At 51.8% G+C, this 19,324-nt stretch overlaps 2 protein-coding genes across 9 annotated transcripts in view; one reads left to right on the top strand and one right to left on the bottom strand.

Annotated features, from left to right (window-relative positions):
• Pak6 (p21 (RAC1) activated kinase 6) overlaps nt 1–18,965 on the bottom strand; it is a 39,903-nt gene extending 20,938 nt beyond the window's left edge. Inside the window, exons 1-3 of one of the 4 annotated variants that reach the window (XM_045156405.1) lie at nt 18,247–18,965; nt 17,378–17,468; nt 4,273–4,370 (exon numbers count right to left, since the gene is read on the bottom strand). The gene's annotated coding sequence lies outside the window, so the exon portion shown is untranslated. Of the gene's footprint in view, nt 1–4,272; nt 4,371–4,679; nt 4,704–7,611; nt 7,723–17,377; nt 17,469–18,246 lie in introns of those variants that run through there. The other 3 variants (XM_045156406.1, XM_045156408.1, XM_045156407.1) reach the window with 3 other exon arrangements.
• On the top strand, nt 4,077–14,191 carry LOC123462795. Of its 5 annotated transcripts, XM_045156413.1 has the most exons (4): nt 4,077–4,103; nt 5,030–5,268; nt 5,449–5,530; nt 8,109–8,794. In XM_045156413.1, the coding sequence occupies exons 1-4, from the start codon at nt 4,093–4,095 to the stop codon at nt 8,209–8,211; spliced, it is 435 nt and encodes a 144-aa protein (XP_045012348.1). In that variant the 5' UTR covers nt 4,077–4,092; the 3' UTR covers nt 8,212–8,794. The 5 variants fall into 5 exon arrangements, 4 of the variants coding, with proteins under 4 accessions (XP_045012348.1, XP_045012344.1, XP_045012347.1 ...); XR_006638528.1 differs by lacking the exons at nt 4,077–4,103; nt 5,449–5,530 and adding an exon at nt 4,776–4,825; XM_045156409.1 differs by lacking the exon at nt 4,077–4,103 and having other exon boundaries at nt 4,779–5,268.
• Nucleotides 18,966–19,324: the final 359 nt, after the last annotated feature.

The raw sequence follows: 19,324 nt of genomic DNA, 5'->3' as shown, positions 1-19,324 counted from the left end.
TTTTTTGTTGTTTTGTTTTGTTTTTGCAGTGGCTGGGGGCCCTGTGTGCCCATTTTCTCCCTACCTTAAATAAAAAAATGAATAAATAAAAATTTTAAAAAGCACAAAAGAATCCCTTAGTGAAACCTAGTAAAAAGTGCCAGGCCCTGAGGTGAACATGCCACATTCGTGATCTCCTGTCCACCCGTCTGTGAGAAAGCACTATTACTGTGCCCATCATGCAGGTGAGGAACCTGGTGGCCACAAAAACTAAATAGTTTGCACAAGTTCAGTAGCAAGGAAGGAGCCATTTTGGCCCAGACCCTCAGATGAACTTGGATGCAGTCAGCCATCAGGATTCCGGCCCTCCCAAGACACCCAGGGGAAAGTGCCTATCCTAGAACCATACCATGAGACAGAGGCAACACTGAGATTTTATACAGCTTAGCAAAGTACCATCATTGCCACTATCTAGGACCAAAGTGGCCTAGGGAAGATGCTGTCCCCTACAGAGCTGTGCGTTGGTACCCTGAGACTTACAGCAGGTTGCTTGGTCTCCTTGTAACTCTCCTTGGGACGGTCAGCCTACCCATCCAGAAGTAGTATCCTAACCAGCCTTGTGGCTGAGAATGTCTGATGGTCTTAATTGTCAATGGCCTGACTGGAGAGATGGCTTAGCAGTTAAGGCACTTGCCTATGAAACCCAAGGACCCAGGTTCAATTCCCCAGGACCCACAAAAGCCAGATGCACAAGGTGGCACACGGCGTCTGGAGTTTGTTTGCAGTGGTTGTAGGCCCTGGCACACCCATTCTCTCTCTTAAATAAATAAATAAAAATACAAATTTAAAACCATTAATTCTTTTATTCAAAAAGTATTCATTATGCACTGGCTCAACTCCTGGCTCTGCAGACAGTGGTAAATGAGACAAGGCCCTCACTCTTCAGTGGGTTAAGTTTCTTATAAGATGTTGTAATAGGACAGCCTGTTCTCAGATGGTGATGCCCACTGCATGGACATGCCTGGCCTAACCTTCTGCCCCCACTCAGATTTCTGACCCCTGTGGCACTTACAACAGGACCCTAGCTGCACTCTGGCTCAAATGTATTCAGTGATGGGGAGCTCCTGGCCCTTCCCAAAGCTCCTCCCTTATGTGCCCCCAGTTCCCTCATTGCTCTGCCTCGAACATTGATCAGGCCTGCCATTTGCTCATCTTACATGACATAAGAGAGTCAAGAGAAGTGACTCCCCAGAACCCTATTCTAACTCCCAAAGCCACACCAGGGGGTAAGGGAGTGTCACTTGCTTTTTTGCTTTTTTTTTTTTTTTTGAGGTAGGGTCTCACTCTGGTCCAGGCTGACCTGGAATTAACTCTGTAGTCTCAGGGTGCCCTTGAACTCACGGTGATCCTCCTACCTCTGCCTCCCAAGTGCTGGGATTAAAGGCGTGCGCCACCACGCCCGGCTTGCTTTTTTGCTTTTTGCTCAGTTGTTGGGGGGGGTGGGAGGGGAGGTAAGAGCCTAGGCTTGGTCCGTGGCTCTTTCCACCATGACCTGCGGGCCTGTAGGCATTACCCAGGGCCACTCTGCCAAAGTACAGAAGTCCTCAGGAGGCTGAGCGGTACACTCAAGTGACCCAGAGAGTTTGTGGCATGTCAGGGTTCCCTGCCCCTTGTCACCATTCCCATACCACAGGCCCTAGAGAATTCCCAGGAGAGAGATAATGGGCTGCTGTGTAAAAAAATATGGTGATGAAGCTCATTCAGTGGCTTATGTCAACACTCCAGTTGAAAGAGAGGCCAAAGAGCCGGGCTGGCCAGCTGAGAAAGGTCAATATTAACTTGGGCCTCCTCTGGGCCCAGCTCCAGCCTGCTCAGACAGTGTATGGTCCAGCAGCAGCTCACACCAGACCAGCCTACTGACCTCTGAATCTACACCTAGAATCCCAGCCTTTGTGCCCAGCATTGAGCTGTCCTGGGCAAGGGGCTGTCCCTAAGTAAAGACCTAAAGAATGATATTCCTTGCTCCACTGCAGGCCAGGGACCTGCTTACTGTCCGATTTCAACTGACTCCTAATAGAATCCCAAGACTGCTTTAGTTTTTACAGCTCTTCACTCTCCACACCCGTTTTCCTTACCTCCTTGTTTTATGCTCCAAGCCACCATGAGGTAGGCTGAACCTGCTTTACTGGGCCTATTTTAAACATAGCAGGTAGTGGGGGAGAGGAAGAAAGAGGTGGCATAAATAGTATCTGCCACATGCCAGCTGTTGTGCTAGGCACTTTTGATTAGTGCATCTGATGGTTAATAGTAGCTACTAGGAGCTCCATTTTATTTTATTTATTTATTCTTATTTTAGAGATCAGAGAGAGAGAGAATTGGCACACCAGGGCCTCAGCAACTGCAATCAAACTCCAGAGATGCTTGTGCCACCTAGTGGGCATGTGTGACCTTGTGTTTGCCTCACCTTTGTGCATCTGGCTTCCGTGGGACCTGGAGAGTTGAACATGGGTCCTTAGGCTTCACAGGCAAGCACTAAGCCATCTCTCCAGCCCTAGGAGCTCTATTTTGCAGATGAATAAACTGAGTAGATGAAAAACTACTATCCTAGATTGCATGTGCAGAGGTGGGATGCAAAGTCTCTTGGACTTAAGCTCCTCCACCACGCCCAGTGCCAAACGATCTCTTCTGTTGCACAGCTATTCAGAGCAGACATGGAACCAGAAGCCTCAAGACAAAGGTTCCTGGTGTCCTAGGCAGCACCCAGGGCAATGAAAGGCTCAGGGTCACCCATGAACATATGCATACATGCATCATGTAGAGAGGGTACTGCTGTTTCTGTCTCTAAAGCTAGATCTCCCTCCAGAAATGGTCTCTTCCCCATGCTATAGGCCGCAAGTTAGGACCTCCTCCTACTTGCCCTCCTGGGCCCTCTGGCCTTTACTTTATTCCTAGAGCTTGGCTTTCACATCTTCAAATGATATCTTGCCAAATGACCACTCTGGTCTCAAAGTCCCCAGCTCAGGGTGGCTTAAATTATGCCAACTGGAGGCTGGTGAGGCAGCCTCCCAGGATGTTGGACATTTGTCATGACAATTACTCCTTGCTACTACCCTACAGGGACAGTAATATCATTGCCACTTTACAATGATCCCCACTTTACAGACATTAAAAAAAAAAATAAACAAAGGGGTGGGGGACTGGAGTGTGGCTTAGCAGTTAAGGCATTTGTCTGCAAAGCCTAAGGACCTAGGTTCCATTCCCCAGAACCCTCATAAGCCAGATGCACATGGTGGTACATGTGTTTGGGGTTCATCTGCAGTGGCTAGAGGCCCTGACACACCCTTTCTTTTCTTTCTTTCTTTTTTTCTCTTTCTTTGTAAGGCAGGATCTCACTCTACTCCTAGACCTGGAATTCACTATGTAGTCTCAGGGTGGCCTCGAACTCACAGAGATCCTCTTACTTCTGCCTCCCTAGTGCTGGGATTACAGGCATACACCACCACACCAGCCACCCCCCTCTCTCTTTCTTTCTTCCTTCCTTCCTTTCTTTCTTCCTCTCCCTCCCCCTCTATCTCTATCATAAATAAATAAATAAATACGTTCTAAAAGAGAGAGGGGATGTAAAGCAATTTGCCCAAGGCTTAGTGAAAGGCAACATGAAGATACGAATCCAGCTCTACTTGGTCCCAAACGTGGTGTTCGGCAAGGTCCTCTCTATAGCCTGAGAAGAACTCACAACAGTGCAATGTATGCTGCCCCAGCCAAAAAATAAGCAGACCTATGTCTATACCAGGGACCCTTCCCTGCCTTTCATATAGAAAAATAAGTCCGAGGAGCCTAAAACCCACCAGAACAGGGCAAGTTGCAGGGCGTGCAGCCCACATTCCGGGAGCCCTATGCCTAGCAGCAATGTCCCACGTTGACTGCTACTCTGAGTGTAGGAAGAGTTGGGCAATGTTAGCAGGGCTTCCCGAACCGCTCAGCCCAGACCTGAACCTCTTCCCAAGCATGCACTCAGGGCGCCCGGGCTGCGAGACAATGCCTCCACTATGGCCTTCGGACCCGATGACAATCAGAGACAGGGCGGGCCATTCGAAGCCCCGCTGGCCTACCATGTGGCAGAGGTGGTGCAAGCGATTCATAGGATTGAGAAATGACACCTAGATGCGGCCATTGCCACTTCCTAACAGTCCCAGGAGAGCTGCCGCCGTGCCTCCCTCACTTAGTTCGGGGGGGGGGGGGTCGGGAGAACTGGGGGGGGGGGGGGCTGGGGCTTGTGTCTCCCTCACTCACCCGCTGCGGCCGAGGCTCCTTAGGGCTGAGCGGTCAGCAATCCCGGGTACCGAGCAGAGGAAGGTCTAGACTCTCCTGGGGCCAGTCCCTCCGCAGGCCTGGGCAGAAACACATCGGAAACACACCGCGATCAGTTGTAGCCCGCCGTGCCCGCCGAGTTTGCGAGACGGGCTGGAGTCCGGGACGTTGGGCACCGTACCCGGGCAGCCTAGCGAGCTCGGGTGCGGGTGGGGGGTGGGGGGCGGCGGCTTCCGGGCGGGCTGGCTGGGTGCACGCTCCGGGGGTGGGGGGGTTCCCCCTCCCCGAACTTCAGCCACTTGAAAACCCGGGGAAAGGAGGGCGTGCGTGCGGCGCGGCTCCGTCCCCAGGGATCTGTGGCCCTCGGTGGCCGCCCGGGAGGGACCCACCTGCCGAGCGGGAGCGCCGGGAGAGGCCGCGGGAGCCCGGCCCGCCCTGGCGGGAGGGACGAGGAGGGGCAGCCCTGCGTGTCGGAGCAGCGCCGGCTCGGCTCACCTGGCCGGCCCGGGAGTTGGATTTCAGGGTGTGGCCTCAGGTGGGAAACGGCGGCCAGGAGCTCCATGGCCCCAGGGGTGACCCTGTGGTCCCAATGCTTTCAAACCGCACAAGCCCGGATCCCGACCCGGCGCCTTCCAGCCCTGACCCGGCCGCGATCCCCGCGGGCAAAGGCCAGACCTGGGCTTGTTCTCTGGGCGCCGGCTGCGTGTAATTCGTGCATTTTTATCTTGCCGCGCAACAGCACGCCGTGGAACGCAGGATCCACTTCTCCCGCAGCCCAAGCTGGAGGCCTGAAGCCCGGAACCGCGGCCCGCCTGCCCGAACTGGACAGTCACGGACGGACACTGGCCCGGGGTGGCTTCCCCGTGCAGGCAGGAGTGCAGGACTTAAAGGGGTTTCCAGTTCGCACCTGGCTTGGTCCTGAAGGCTCTGTGGTCTCAAGATTCCAGGGGAGAGAAAGCTTTTCAGCACCCAGAATCGGTGAGTCCTGTTCCAGACCCAGTGAGTGTCCCCGTTGTTGCCCAAAAGCCCCTGGCCCACGGTGAGGATAGACATTCTGGCTCAACCCTGGCTTTAGGTTGGGGTAGGTTGGGACAGTTGCCCTACTTCTCCTGAGGGTGGGAAGGGTTCTACGTTGGGGACCCTTGCCGTTCTCCACAGAGAGGGCTGTATGCTGTCTGAATGCTGAGGGGACTGTGGCTTGGAAATCCAGGACATCTGGAACCCAAATGGCTGCTTTCAGGTGGGGGCTGGGTGACTGCTGGTGTCACAGACTGGGACATAGGACACTGTGGGGATTTTTCTTTTTTTAACCATTGTTGGGTACTTCAGTTATTGCCACATATTTTTATTGACTAATTCTCTGGTTGTATGGGTGCCATGCCTGGATAAATCACCTGCGTGGTGGGGTGGGTTCTATTACTTGCATAGTTCACTTTGGAGATCCCACTAAATAGCACTAAGGTGATCCATGGGAACTCAGACCAAAACAGATCAGTGCCCAGTATGGCCGCACCACAGGCGCCCTGGGGAAAGCTGTGAGCTGTGGAAGGCTGGCATGGAAGCCTGGACAGGTTCTCCCAGACTCCTGCTTAGCACACCTAAGTACAAATAGTCTCTGTTTTTTCCTTACTCTGTCTCCCCTCCGCCTATCTAGAATTTTCCTAAGTGGATGATTTTCCTTTGGCTGCTAGACACTGTAGGCCAAATCCTGACTTTTGTGGCTGCTCAGGAAGCTGACTCAGTCCTTTGAAGTGATACAAGTATGGCTTCCCCAAAGATCAGTTACCCAGGGGCATAGATGAATTTGCCTGTTGCTGGCTATAGGAAGAAAGTTCTGTGGTGTGGAGGGAGGAGAGGGCCAGGCCAGCGCTGAGAATGTGAACAAAATGTATTATGGGGTTGAATCTAGAACCAACACCCTAAATTACTTTTTACTGATTCACAAATGTACATGTGAATTATTGTCTTTTAATACAAATAATTTTATATACCTAAACCATAGCCTCAAGCCATAATTTTGAACTGCTGAACTATAATAAATGGTGAATAACAGAGTATTATCGGAAATGAACTACTACCTAATTTGGTTTGACTCCAGGCTTGCATATCCCAGAGTGGATACTAGCCAAGTCACATTCTTGCCTATAGAAGAGGAGTAAGCCTATAAAATTCTGGGTTCCCCCACCTTGTGAGCTCCTCCAGTGGGGTTTCTGAAGACCTTGGGAGAACCAATGAAGACTGACCAGGGAATTAATGAATCCTCCATCACTGGGAGTACTAAAAAACTACTGTTAGCTATGAGAGAAAAGCTCCCATACTAAATACAAAACTACATTAAGGGCTGGAGTTATGGCTTAGCAGTTAAAGAGCTTGCCTGCGAAGCCAAAGGACCCAGGTTCCATTCCGCAGGACCCACGTAAGCCGCAAGGTGGCACATACATCTGGAATTTGTTTACAGAAGCTGAAAGGCCTTGGTGCACCCATTGTCTCTGCCTCTTTTTCTCTCTCAAATAAATGAATAAAATAAATAAATATTTAAAGCCAGGTGTGGTGGCGCACGCCTTTAATCCCAGCACTCGGGAGGCAGAGGTAGGAGGATCACCATGAGTTCGAGGCCACCCTGAGACTCCATAGTGAATTCCAGGTCAGCCTGGGCTAGAGTGAGACCCTACCTCAAAAAACCAAAAAAGGGGCTGGAGAGATGGCTTAGCGGTTAAGCGCTCGCCTGTGAAGCATATGGACCCTGGTTCGAGGCTCGGTTCCCCAGGTCCCACGTTAGCCAGATGCACAAGGGGGCGCATGCGTTTGGAGTTCGTTTGCAGTGGCTGGAAGCCTTGGCGCGCTCATTCTCTCTCTCTCCCTCTATCTGTCTTTCTCTCTGTGTCTGTTGCTGTCAAATAAATAAATAAATAAATAAACCAAAAAATTTAAAAAAAAAGAAATTTGAGAAGGTAAATTTCTTCAATACTAAGAAAACGCCCTTCTCATTTCTTTCAAAAAAAAAAGAAAAACCAAAAAATTAAAAAAATTTTAAAAAAATAAATATTTAAAATATTTTTTTCAAAAACTACATTAAGAAACCTCAGGCCTACCACAAACCACATTTCTGCACTTCCGGCCTTTTTTGCATGTGGTTGGATGACACACTGCACATTGGGACAACTGGGGCATTCAGGGTGGGTCAAGTGATTAATCATGTAACTCTCCCTGTTCTCTGTGCTCCATGCCCAGCTCAGCCCTGTTTCAGAGCAGAGGGCTCAATAGCAGTGTAGGAAGATCAGCAACAATATGGGGGCAGCGTGTCCCCCAGTGTTCACACACCTCCCTTTGGTCCTGTTTCCCTGTTGTGGTGCTGAGGATGTCGAAGGGCACCAGACACAGCTGCCTCTGAGGAGATGGCCACTGGCAGAAGGAGTTAGTTGTTGAGGCACTGATGGTCCACACCCTGGGCGGGAGCCCCCGGCAGGCAAAAGACAAAAGCATGGAGAACAGATGTTTCAAGGTGGAAAGGGGTTCCTGGAACCCTGCCCACTATAGGGCATTGGCCAGCCAGTGCGTCCTTGCCAAGGCCTCGGGCAGCACATGGGGTGGAGCAGGCATTTCCCAGTTCTTTCTCAGCCTGTGGCTGTCGGGCCTGTTGTAACATCTGAGTACCAGCAGCCAGAGCTGTGAGCCCAGGTTAGGGCCAAAGAGGAAAGATATGGATCAACTTGTGGTTTAGAAATACAAACACATTATCTTTCCCTGCACCTTTCTGCTCTGACTTGAAATGCTTCCTGAGAGCAGGAACCTGCAAACAAGCTCTCTTTCTCTTGCAGGCCTCCTTCCTGTGGATGCCTCGGCCCTCCTGACAACAGAAGTAATGGTGCCTGCCCATTACTGAACATATCCTGCGGGCCAGGCCCTGGGCTGAGCTGTTGACACATACTTTCTCACTCCATCTTTATAATCACCTTGGGATGGATACACTACAGTGTTATGTGATGAGGAAAGTGAGGCACACAGTGGTTAAGGTCTCATACTTCCTGCTACACCAAATATTTGGGTTCTGTATTCCCCCAGTCTTATCTGGTCCCCAATGTGAAGAGGGTATTAGGAGGTAGGGTCTCAGAGGTGATTAGCACATGAAGACAGACCTCCTTGTAACAACCCTGGCAAGAGAGAAGGTATTCGAAAGAGAGATACTTGTGCCCTCCCTTGAGCTATCAGACTGCCAGACCATGGACCCCAAAGAATTAAAAGTTCTCCAGGAGTCCCATGGTGGGGAAGCCTGCCCGAGGAGGAAGAACTCTTACACTTCTGAAGACTTACGGACCACCTTGCAGGATAGACAGAGTGGAGACAATGATGGCTCCATGGTGGGTGAGAACACAACGTCCAGGGCTGCTTAATTATGCGTAACCTTTGTCCTCTATTGAAACCTAAACCTCGATCAGCCCCCCTGAAGGTGGGCTTGGAGTTCATTGGGTCCCATTTTTTTTTTCCCCAAGATAGGGTCTCACTCTAGCCCAGGCTAACCTGGAATTCACTATGTAGCCTCAGGCTGGCCTCAGACTCACAGTGATCCTCCTATCTCTGCTGGGATTAAAGGTGTGTACCACCATATCCAGCCCCAATTTTTATTTCATTTTATTTATTTATTTATGAGAGAGAGAGGGGATGGGTGTGCCAGGATCTCTAGCCACTGCAAACAGACTCCAGATGCTTGCGCCACCTTGTGTATCTGGTTTTATGTGGGTACTAGGGAATTGCACCTAGGTCCTTGGGTTTTGTAGGCAGACACTTTAACCACTGAGCCATCTCTCCAGTCCCGGGCCCCATTGTTAATTTTTCTTTTCAATGTGGCTATACTGAATAAATCTTTGTCTGATTTTCACCATCATTACTTATCTCTAATTGGCATATCAGAATGGGAGGCTGAACTTAGCTTGTTGGGGCTATCAGAACTCAGGCTTTTCACTCCCACCCTCTAGTAATACCTTCCTGAAGGGGATCAGTACACATAGCCAAGAGGTCCCTAGCCAGTAGCCATGTGAGGTTACTGTGAGAAGACAACCAGTTATGAACCAGGAAGTGGGCTTCACTGGACACCAAATCTGCCAACACCTTGTTCTTGAGCTTCCCAGCTTCTGGAACTGTGAGAAACCATTTCTATTGTTCCTAACGCACACAGTTGATGGTATTCTATCACAACAACTGGGGGGAGAAGCCAGAATCCAAGCCTGTTGACTCTGCCGCTCAGAAGTCTCTGGTCCCAAGGACAGTCTGAACTGTTGGCCCGAAGAGGCAAACTCAGACCACTACCTGGGAAGGGTGAGTCATGTGCAGCATAGAGATGTGGGGGTGTGCCCCCACCTAGTTTCTAATCAGGGCATGAGGACTCTCACATGTGCAGGGTCACTGAGTCTCCTCCCGGGATCCAAGTGCTGGGTTTCTTCCCTGCCTTAACCATCTGTTCTTCACAGACCAAACCTGGCTTGACAAATAGGAGACCAATTGCCAGATTGCTGGGGAGGTGGGGGCTGACACCTGTGGACCCTGAGCACTTGAAGGGCAGTTGTCCACTCACCCTGCAGTGCCCAGCTAGGTGTCTTGACATGGGTAATTGGGGAAGGAGTGTTTTCCTTGGGAAGGTGGTAGGATGATGAGGTCTAAAGCATTAGAGTAGAAGAGTCCTAAGGACCAGTACCTCCAGACAGGGTGAACATGGCTGACGAAGGGACAAGAAGAGCTCCTACCCTGTGTATGCATACACCTGCCACAGGGAGCCACTGAGCCCAGGGTGGTGGGCTACAGAGCAGAATCACAGGATCCTTCAAAAGACAAGGTTATTGCTTGCTGTTCAACCAATTCAACAGATCTGTCCACTTCAGACTCCAGAAAGAGAACCCCTGTTATATGATTGAGAAAAGTGCCTTCTTCACTACTAATAAATATGTCCTATAGACATCCGAGGTCTCAGCAGAGGGAAACTGCCACATCTGGTATGTCAAGTCTCTTTGCCTTTTTCTCAAGTTCTAGTCAATTCTAGGCTTCCTATGCCAGTAGGAATACATATTGCTCCCCAATAAAAACTGGCATTGAAACTGGGCGTGGTAGCACATGCCTTTAAGCCTAACACTTGGGAGGCGGAGGTAGGAAGATCACTGTGAGCTCGAGGCCACCCTGAAACTACATCATTAATTCCAGATCAGCCTGGGCTAGAGTGGGACCCTACCTCAAAAAACAAACAGAAAAACAAAACCTGGTACTGGGGGCTCAAGTGGCCTGACAGTTCCAAGGGGTGAGCCTTGCAGGAGCAAGGGTCACTGTAGGTCACAACACCCTTGCCAGGTTCATGAGCTGAGCTGCTGTGGGAAGAGCCAGGGAGCAGAAAGAGCCACCTCTGCAGTAAGGACGCTCACTTTTGAGACGTGATGAATTCATTTAATATCTTTCTGCTACAATTGCTTTGCAGACCCTTCTCTTAATGGCCTCTAAAGTTCCATCCAAATGTCTTTTGCTGGCACTTTAGCTCTGGCACTGCAGCTGGCAGAACAACAGCTGGGAGCCACCCTGAATGGAAACCCTTCATTATCCTTCCTTCTCTGTCCTGGGTTTGCAGCTGCCACCTTAGGTCTGAGGCGGGAGCAGGACTGTGACTGTGGCAACCTCGCTGTAAAGCCCAGGGTCCGACTTTCAGGCAGGACAGGTGAGTGGCTGGAGGGAGGCCTGTGCCTCCTGGCCAGGTGAGGGCCAAGGCTTGTGAGGAATTAGGATGGCTGTTCAAGCCCTACCAGACTCCTGCAGAAGACATTAGGTGTAAAGACATGGAAGATCACAGGGTCTGAGCTGTGTGGCCCTCAGGAAGCACTGTCCACTGGGGCAGTTTGAAGGTAAGGCCATCTAACTGCCACTTCGCTGGTCTGCGCTCAGCTGTCATCCCTTTTCTGGCTCCCGCCAGCTTTCTGGCACACACTTGACAGAGCCTCTGCCTGCTATGGTTGGCCTGCTGAACAGTTCTGTGAACAATGGTCGTGGTCACACCACTGCCACACTTCTAGCTGTCTCCCCGCTGAGAGGGTGCATGGCCAGGAGGCAGCTCCTCCCCTGGACTGCGGGCTTACTTCCATCTTCATTCCTGTTCTGAGCCTGTAACCTTCCCATGGGCTGAGACCTCCCTCTCTCTCCTCATTTCTGGATCTGGGACACATCATCTTCCAGAAGGGTCTGCTCTAAAGTCTTCTCATCTATCTCAGATCGCTGACAGTGACGACTGCCTGGGGATGGAGATATATGCTGGTGAGAAGTCCATCTGAGCTAGAGCTCCTGTCCTTCTGCGCAGGCTCTTTCATGTCCACATTCTCTCACCGTTGCTCCCTTCTTTTCTTTTTTGTGGTTTTTCAAGATAGGGTCTTGCTCTAACCCAAGCTGATCTGGAATTCACTATGTAGTCTCAGGGTGGCCTCGAACTCATGGCAATCCTCCTACCTCTGTTTCCCCAGCACTGGAATTACAGGCATGTGGCACCACGCCGGCTGTTCCCCGCTTCTTAAGGCATTCTTAGCCAGTAGTTAGCATGGAAGATGCTACTTGGGACACACAGAGCCAATACATTCACAAATTAGATCTGGTTATCAGCTAGTGGCCTGGTCCCAAAAGAGAAGTCTGTCCCTGGGAAATACTTGATTACTGAGCGAAGGCTCGATTGGGAATCAGTGTTGAGCAGGATACAGGGCATTCACAGGGGAGGGAGGATGGGGGTGTATCCAGCCTCCAATGTCAGGCCAGACCACCTCTCTCAAGCCATCAGACCGCCTAGTGGTTCTCATCTGCTCCTGCTGGGGGAAGGGAGGTGTGCCTCGGGTGCTGCTACTGATGGACAGGTATCCAGAGTAGCCAAGGGCACTAGGCAGAGAGGCAGGGCTTTTAGTTATCTGGGTGATCTCAGGACCCACCTTCCTTCCCTGTGAGATGGTGATGGTTGAATTAAACATTCCTAGGATTCACTCTGGCTTGAAAGTGCTGAAGCAATCTAAGCAGCTCATTTATGGGTAACCCTTTGCTCCTCTGAGCCCCTGTGCTCGGGCCTGGCAGCTGTGGCACAACTGGTTCCCCTAGCTCCTTCTACCCAGGTGCTTCCTTGCACAATGCCATATGGAGCGTCATTCAAAGCTGAAAGAAAGAACATGCAGCCAGGTATGGTGGCACATGGGTTTAATCCCAGCACTCAGGAGGCAGGGATAGGAGGATCACCATGAGTTCAAGGCCAGCCTGAGACTACATAGTGAATTCCAGGTTAGCCTGGGCTAGAGCAAGACCCCACCACACCAAAAAAAAAAAAAAAAAAAAAAAAAAAAAGGAAGAAAGAAAATGGAGCTAGAGATGTTCCTGGCCAGGAAGCTGAACCACAGAACCAGTCCTCCTGGTTTTAACTCTGCTAGGCCTTGGCTTTCAGGAGCTCCTGCGCCATACACGCAGGTGGCCTTGGGCAAGGTGACTGGTTTGTTGCTATTTGCCCTGAGGAGAGCAGGCTGGGCCCCACTGCACTGGGATCAGAGGTCAGAACAATGCACCAGCTAACTTGAGTTTTCTGCACCTGCTTCTCTGAGCACCCAGAGGAGCCCTCCCTTGGTTCTAAAGCGAGGAAAAAGGACACTTCCTTAGCCAGAGGCCTAGGAACTGAGTACATAGGGACTGTGGGCAAGCACAAGCAGATTGTCACCAAGGCAGAGATGCCCTACTTTCTGATCCAGGCAGGGCTTTGGCAGTGTAGTTTGCCCCAGAGAAGCCACATGTGCACAAAAACAGCTATCCATGTCTCTCTGGAAATGCTTGGGTCTCTACACTGCCATAATGTCATAATGAACTTTTATAGACCTTACTGGCCAGCATGGTGTCCCCTTGCTGGGGTTGAGGCTGTGTGTAGTTATGAAGGAACTGTTGATTTGTATGGGATTACTCCCAGCATAAAGCCCATCATGTTCTGTTTGCCTTGTTTTAGGTGAGTAGAATGTGAGGTTACCTTCTATAAATTGCTAGTACAGTTAACCCTTTGGGAGTAAAAGCAAAAAGCCTCTGGAATTGAGCTTTATGTTTACTAGGTATCTCAAGTCACTTGCCAGACTGACTACCCTCAGCCCTCTGGGTTTTTTGCTTTAGATGGAACAAGTTACTACAGGATTCCTCAGGGAGCTGCAGCCACCATGTGAGAAAGGATTCCAGGCACAAGGGCACAGACGGGACCAGGGCCACACTGCCTCTTGATCCCTTCCCTAGGTGCAGCCTGTTCCAAGACCTTCAGCTCTGGACCCCAGAAGAAACTTGAATGTTCAGTGAGTCCCCAGGGAACCTCAGCACACAATCTGCTAAATGGATCTGATGCTGTGACTCCTCCTAGCTTTCTTGAGCCTGGATCTGTCCTCATTCTGAGAGCCTCCGCTTCTTGCAGGGGAGGGTTCTTTCCACAGCCTCGCCAGGAACCCTTTTCTGAGTCCCCTCAGCAAGGTTTTAGGGTCTCTTCCTCCTGACACTCTTCTCCTCTGATATTCCTTACAGTCCCCACATTGTTCCCACATAATCAATCCTTATTCAGCTCACAGGTATTATAATTATCTCTGTGGGCCAGGAGACCAAAATACATGAAATAACTGATCCAAGTCACGGGGCAGAGGCAACCCAGTCCTGCCACGCCTGCTTCTGCTGCACAGACACACACCATGCCAGGTCTGGCTTTTGCTGCAGTTCTCCCTAAGCTCCTCTGCCTGGGCCTGAAGATAGGAACTGTTTTCCTCACGGTGTTTTGTTGGATGGCAAAATTCCTCTGCATTGAACAACTTTGCCAGCTTTGTTAAAAGCAGCTGGGAGCTGGAGAGATGACGCAGCAGTTAAGATGCTTGCCTGCAAAGCCTGACAACCCTGGTTCAATTCTGCAGTACCCATGTAAAGCCAGATGCAAAAGGTGGCACATGCATCTGAAGTTTGTTTGCAGTGGCTAGAGGCCCTGGTGCACCCATTCTCATTTTTTCTCTCTTTCTCCTCATAAATAAATATATACATATATCTAAAAAGCAGCTAGGACAACTCTCAAGTGACTGTGTGGTCAGGGTCATCAGACCCCCACCTGAGATCTCAAGTGCTCCCTGTGTACAATAAATGCACAAGGTAGAAAAATGAGCTCCATCGAGGTGGTTGCTTTGGGGGGTCTTATGCTCTGTAGGTAAGCCCTCACCCCAAGACAGGGAGGAGCATCTGAGGAGTAATCTTGACACAGGAAGCTCCATCAAAGTGGCTGCTTTGGGGGCCCCACATTCCTATATGCTCTGTAAGTGACCCCCCCCCCAAATAAACTCATCAGTTCACTGAACTGGCACTGGAGCAATAGTACTTTGGTCTGCCATCTTTGTCCTATTTGGGGTGGAGATGGGTGTTCACATCTCCCCAGGAGGAAAATTGCCTGCAACATGTTCATTCTTGACTTAGCCTTTCTGATCCATCTTTATAAGGTTCCACTTCCAGTATTGGTTTAAATTCGTAAGTATCTGGACTAGATGAGGAATGGATGACACTCCAGGAATGAGTTTGGGGCTCCAAGAGGGCACAGGATGAAGTCAGGCCAGTCGCTGGCCTGACTCTATGGCTCAGGTTATTTCAGGTGGCTCTGACCCCAAGTTCAGCTTTCCTTTCCATTCCTCTAGAAGGCAAGCTTCCCCAGAGCTCGGCCCAGTCATCTTTCCCCCACCCCCTTCTCCAGCCACCGGGGCTTTGTACGTAGTCAGGCAATTGTGGTCACCTGCCTGAAAGTCAGTGGACTGGAACAAACACTTCCTGCATCCAACATCTTGCAAGGGGCCATGACCTGTTGGAAACTTAATCCTCAGGACTACAGTGTTGAGAGGTGTTTGGGGCAGGAGTGTACTGCCCTCACAAGTGGACTGATGTCCTTGCCACAAGAGCTTATTATCAAAGCGAATTCAACCCTTTGTTCCCTCACACTCTTTTGCTTTCCACCTTGTGTCACGGGATGATACGGCAACACAAAGGCCCTTGACAGATGGGGGCTGCCCTGAACCACTCAGACCTCAGAACTGTGATCCAGATAAAGTTCTGTTATGTATAAATCACCCAGTCTCTCATGTTATAGCAGAATGTAATAGACCAAGACACCAGGAATAGTCAAGTTCCCCTTTATCGTAACGGCCCACTTCATGCCTCAGCCTTCCCGGGAGCCAGTGGCTGAACACTGATAGGGGAGAAGAGTGTGGAGGGGTGACAGCTTTCTGAGGCCAGGCAGACAGAGCTTATGGGCACAGGAAAGCCATGGCCCCAGAAACTTCCATGTTTCATGCTCTGCTCAGTTGCTGACTAGTTCGCTTCTACCACAGAGACTTAGAGAAATGAATTCCCTCCTCAAAGCCCTTTTTGGACAAGCTTGCAAAACATCACCCTTGCTACCCAAGTCTGACAGACTCCTCTGCCATTGGGCCTTTCCATTGACAGTCTAGAGGACATCTCTGCAAAGAGATCTCCCATGAGCTTTTTCTGCCTTCGGCAGCCAGGACACAGTGCACTGCAGGCCTCTCTGGGCCATATGGGTAAGGAATGCAATGTTTTAACATCTTGGCCTCTGCCTGATTCAGGCTAGTACCCTAGGCAGAGGTGCTCCCACAAAGATGGGCATGTTGTAAGAAAGCCAGCTCCAGAGCCTTTTCTGAGTCCTCTTAAAGCCCTAGGCCGCTTTATCCTCTCCTGCCCCTAGGCCCCTCCACTACCTTAGGCCCCCTCCTGGCCCAGGCAGTTACAACCTGTGGGCCTGCTATTTGCCTGCGCTCAGCAGCGGCTACCAACTCTGCCTAGCTGGGCGCTAGCTACTGCTCAGCTCTGCACCACTGGAGCCTCCCCCTCCGCGGGCTTGGAGCCCCTTTTGAAGCAAGATTTTTCATAGCCAGGGCACTTTTCTCATCCTGGAGTCAGATGTGGGAGACAGTGTGGGCTCTTCTTGACCCTGGCCCCATGTGCTCAAGAGGTGGTGTTGGTTATCCTTAGGAATGGGGCACAGGAGTGGGTTGGAGACCCCACTGGCCTGCCTGTTCCCTGTGGCTGGCATAGCCCAGAGAGCTCACTCAGTCTATCCTTGGGGGACTAGAAAGGTGTGTGTCCTCCACTCGCACCACCCCAAGGGACATGGGGCTACCACCGAAATCAGGGGTTTCCAAGTGGGCTTGCTCTCAGTGCCAATCCTCTTCTGGTGCCCCTGCCACCATAGTTCCTAGATTGTCGCCTCTGTGCCTGGCAGGGAAATCTCCCTACAGAGATTTTGGGGTCCTCCTTGGAGCTCTTATGAGATCAAGTCCCAGGCCCATTCTGAACTTGTCCTTAATACATGGAACTTAGTTCCTTCCCATCACAACCAGCTTAGGGAAAGAGCCCCTCCCCACCCCCCCACACAGAAATGCAGGACTCTCCTGGCCTTCGTGTGCAATGCCAGCAAAGGGGAGACTGCACTCACTGAATTGCCCTTGCTGCCCGCCGGGGGCGGGTGTGCTTTATAACCTGGGTTCCCAGGGCCGATGGAGCTGACCAGGCAGGAACCCTGCCGCAGAGGCAGGGAGCACGAGGCTGCTGGGAGCAACACTGTGCAGCCTGGAAGCCTCCTAAGTCTGGAATGCTGACTTTCAGAGGCAGAGTTGGCCAGGTCAAGCCCAGGGAAAGGGCGTGACTTGGAGCTGGGGCCCAGAGGACAGACAGACACTCCATAAATATTTGTGGAATGAATACATGAGAGCTAGGTGAGAGTGGCCTCCTGTAGGGCGTCTTGGTGGCGCTGGCTTGGCCCAGCAGGAGCAGGAACTGCAGAAATAAGCCTTGTCTCTCTGGCATGGAGTCTGAGGCCTGATAGCACTGAGCTACTTCAAAATTCCACCTAGTGGGGGCACAGGGTAGCAGGTAGTGTTGGGCATGGGACTTATTCTATTGGGGAGCCACACCTTCTTTGGGCCGCTGGCTATAACATGGAGTTAGCCTCTCTGTCCCAGTGGCTTTGACGACACCTGGGCACCCTGTCCCCAGTCTAGTAAGCCAGAACCCGCCGCCGCAGCAGGGATCTTACCTTGGCTGCTCTTGGGCAGCTGGGCCTCCCCCTCTCCCCTCTCCCACTGCTGCAGGCTGGTGCTTGTCTGGAGCCCAGAAAGTGGTGCTCCCTTTGGGCAAAAAAAAAAAAAAAAAAGAGAGAAAAAAGAAAAAGAAAGGAAAACACCTTAGTGATTTTCTCACCTAGCCTCTTCTCCTGAAGGCTCCTGGTTGGTGTCTTCCTCCCTCTGGGCACAGCCTCCCTCCCCACAGGCTTACTCACCCATGTGCTCTCAAGCCTGCCAGCTGTGTGGGGGAGGAAAGGGCCCCACGCCCCTCTTCCTGACACACTGGGGTCTGCCCTACAGGGGTCAGGGGCTCAAGGGTTCTCACCCCGCAACCATGCGCTAGCCAGACAGCATCATTCACTGGATGTGAACTCAGCAGGGAACAACATAGGTGCTGACCAGCACTGCCTAGGGAGGACAGGATTCCTGACAGGGGCGGTGTTTCCTGATCCCCAGGGCTCTCTGTGAGAGGGTTAACTGATGTGCTTGCCTGGTGCCCCTAAAGTGAGTTTGGATCCTACCAATGGCTAACCCTCAGAACTACTTTCTACCTTGGCATCTTGCCATTTCTGTGTCCTGTGGACCCATCGAGGACCAGGGCCTGCCCCAGCTGACAGCTGTTCCTCAGCCTGCCTAGGCCATTTGGCGTCCCTTCTCTCCAGCACCCATCCCGGACCGGGCCTGCTCAGCATCAGGTAGGATCAACTGCTGTCAAGTGCCCATCTCCAGCTCTCTGCTGACCCAGCAGCTGTCATCAGCAGAGGCCTGGCTCAAATACTGCTACACACACTCACTCACCCTCCTGCACACGTGGGCCCACACCCAGCACAGAGCCACCTACCTGCACAGGCCTGTCTAAGCAATCCAGCCTTGCTCTCCAAATGCCACTCGCTTACAGAAACATCCCCATGAAAGGTGAGCTCAACGCCAGCCCGGGAGGACTCCAGTCAGTGTGGACAAGACTCCCCTTCTCTCCCAGCACCTCCAGAGGACACATGGGCGACTGATCACCATGTCTGCTATTGTACTCTGCCAGCTGCCGTCTCTCCCTGGGCACCTCTGGCTCCTGCTGTGCCTTCCATGTCCTTAGGGGGTGGCAGCAGAGTCATAGCAAGTCCCATCTTTCTCCGAGCCAAGGTAGGGAGGGGAGAGCGCGAAGGGGCGGGCCTCAGGTGCAGCTCCAAGTTTTCAGCTCCCAAAATAATCAGATGCCGAGGAGAAGGAAGAAAAGCTCTGGCGGGCGGGTGACTCAGTGGCGGTGGGCAGGCTTAGTCACCTGGATGGCTGCTGGCAGCTCCTGGCATGTCAGTAGAGGAGGAGTACCCTCCCCCACCTGCTGTGGTCAGCCGCTGCTGTCAGAGGGAGCTGGCCACGGATCCCCAGCGCGTCCAGCTCCTGCCTTCCTCTGGCGATCAGGGCCCGGCAGCCCTGGCCGCGGGGAGCCCCTCCTCCACAGTGCACCCGCGCTCACTTTGGGATTTCTCCATTAAATCCTCAGGCGGCGACCTGCTCTTCAGGGCGCGAGACTGCTCCAACGTTGCTTGGCAATTTTGATATCGTCGGGTGTTGCCATGGGAAGGAGGGTGATGTCATTGACACACACACACACACACGCACACACACACTGAATTTACAAATCAGCTGGGGCTGGAGCTATTTATAAAAACACGTTTTTCCCTGCCTCCTTTTATTGAGGGGGAGGAAGAGGAAGAGCTGCCATCAGGGTTCTGAGGGAGCTCATTGTACTCTACTCCACTTCTGCCCCCCTCCCAGAAGCCAGACCTCCCTGGATCACCACTAAGCCCCCCAAGTTTGGAATTATGCAACTGGAGGGGGGCTGACCACAGCTGGGCTGTGCTCCCCTTACAGGCTCTCAACTGGCTGTGTGTAGAGGATGGGGGTGCCACACAGTATGCATG

This window comes from Jaculus jaculus, chromosome 8 (genome assembly GCF_020740685.1).
Source record: "Jaculus jaculus isolate mJacJac1 chromosome 8, mJacJac1.mat.Y.cur, whole genome shotgun sequence".
Taxonomy (NCBI): Eukaryota; Metazoa; Chordata; class Mammalia; order Rodentia; family Dipodidae; genus Jaculus; species Jaculus jaculus.
The sequence above is the reverse complement of the archived record's forward strand: the minus strand, read 5'-3'. Positions and strand labels throughout refer to the sequence as shown.

Bases quoted from the DNA above. Each gene is read 5' to 3' on its own strand.
- LOC123462795 (XM_045156409.1), top strand. From the start codon at position 4,851: ATGGCCCCAGGGGTGACCCTGTGGTCCCAATGCTTTCAAACCGCACAA. The intron at 5,269-5,448 runs GTGAGTCCTGTT...CGTTCTCCACAG, and splicing joins CTTTTCAGCACCCAGAATCG to AGAGGGCTGTATGCTGTCTG. The intron at 5,531-8,108 runs GTGGGGGCTGGG...TTTCTCTTGCAG, and splicing joins ACCCAAATGGCTGCTTTCAG to GCCTCCTTCCTGTGGATGCC.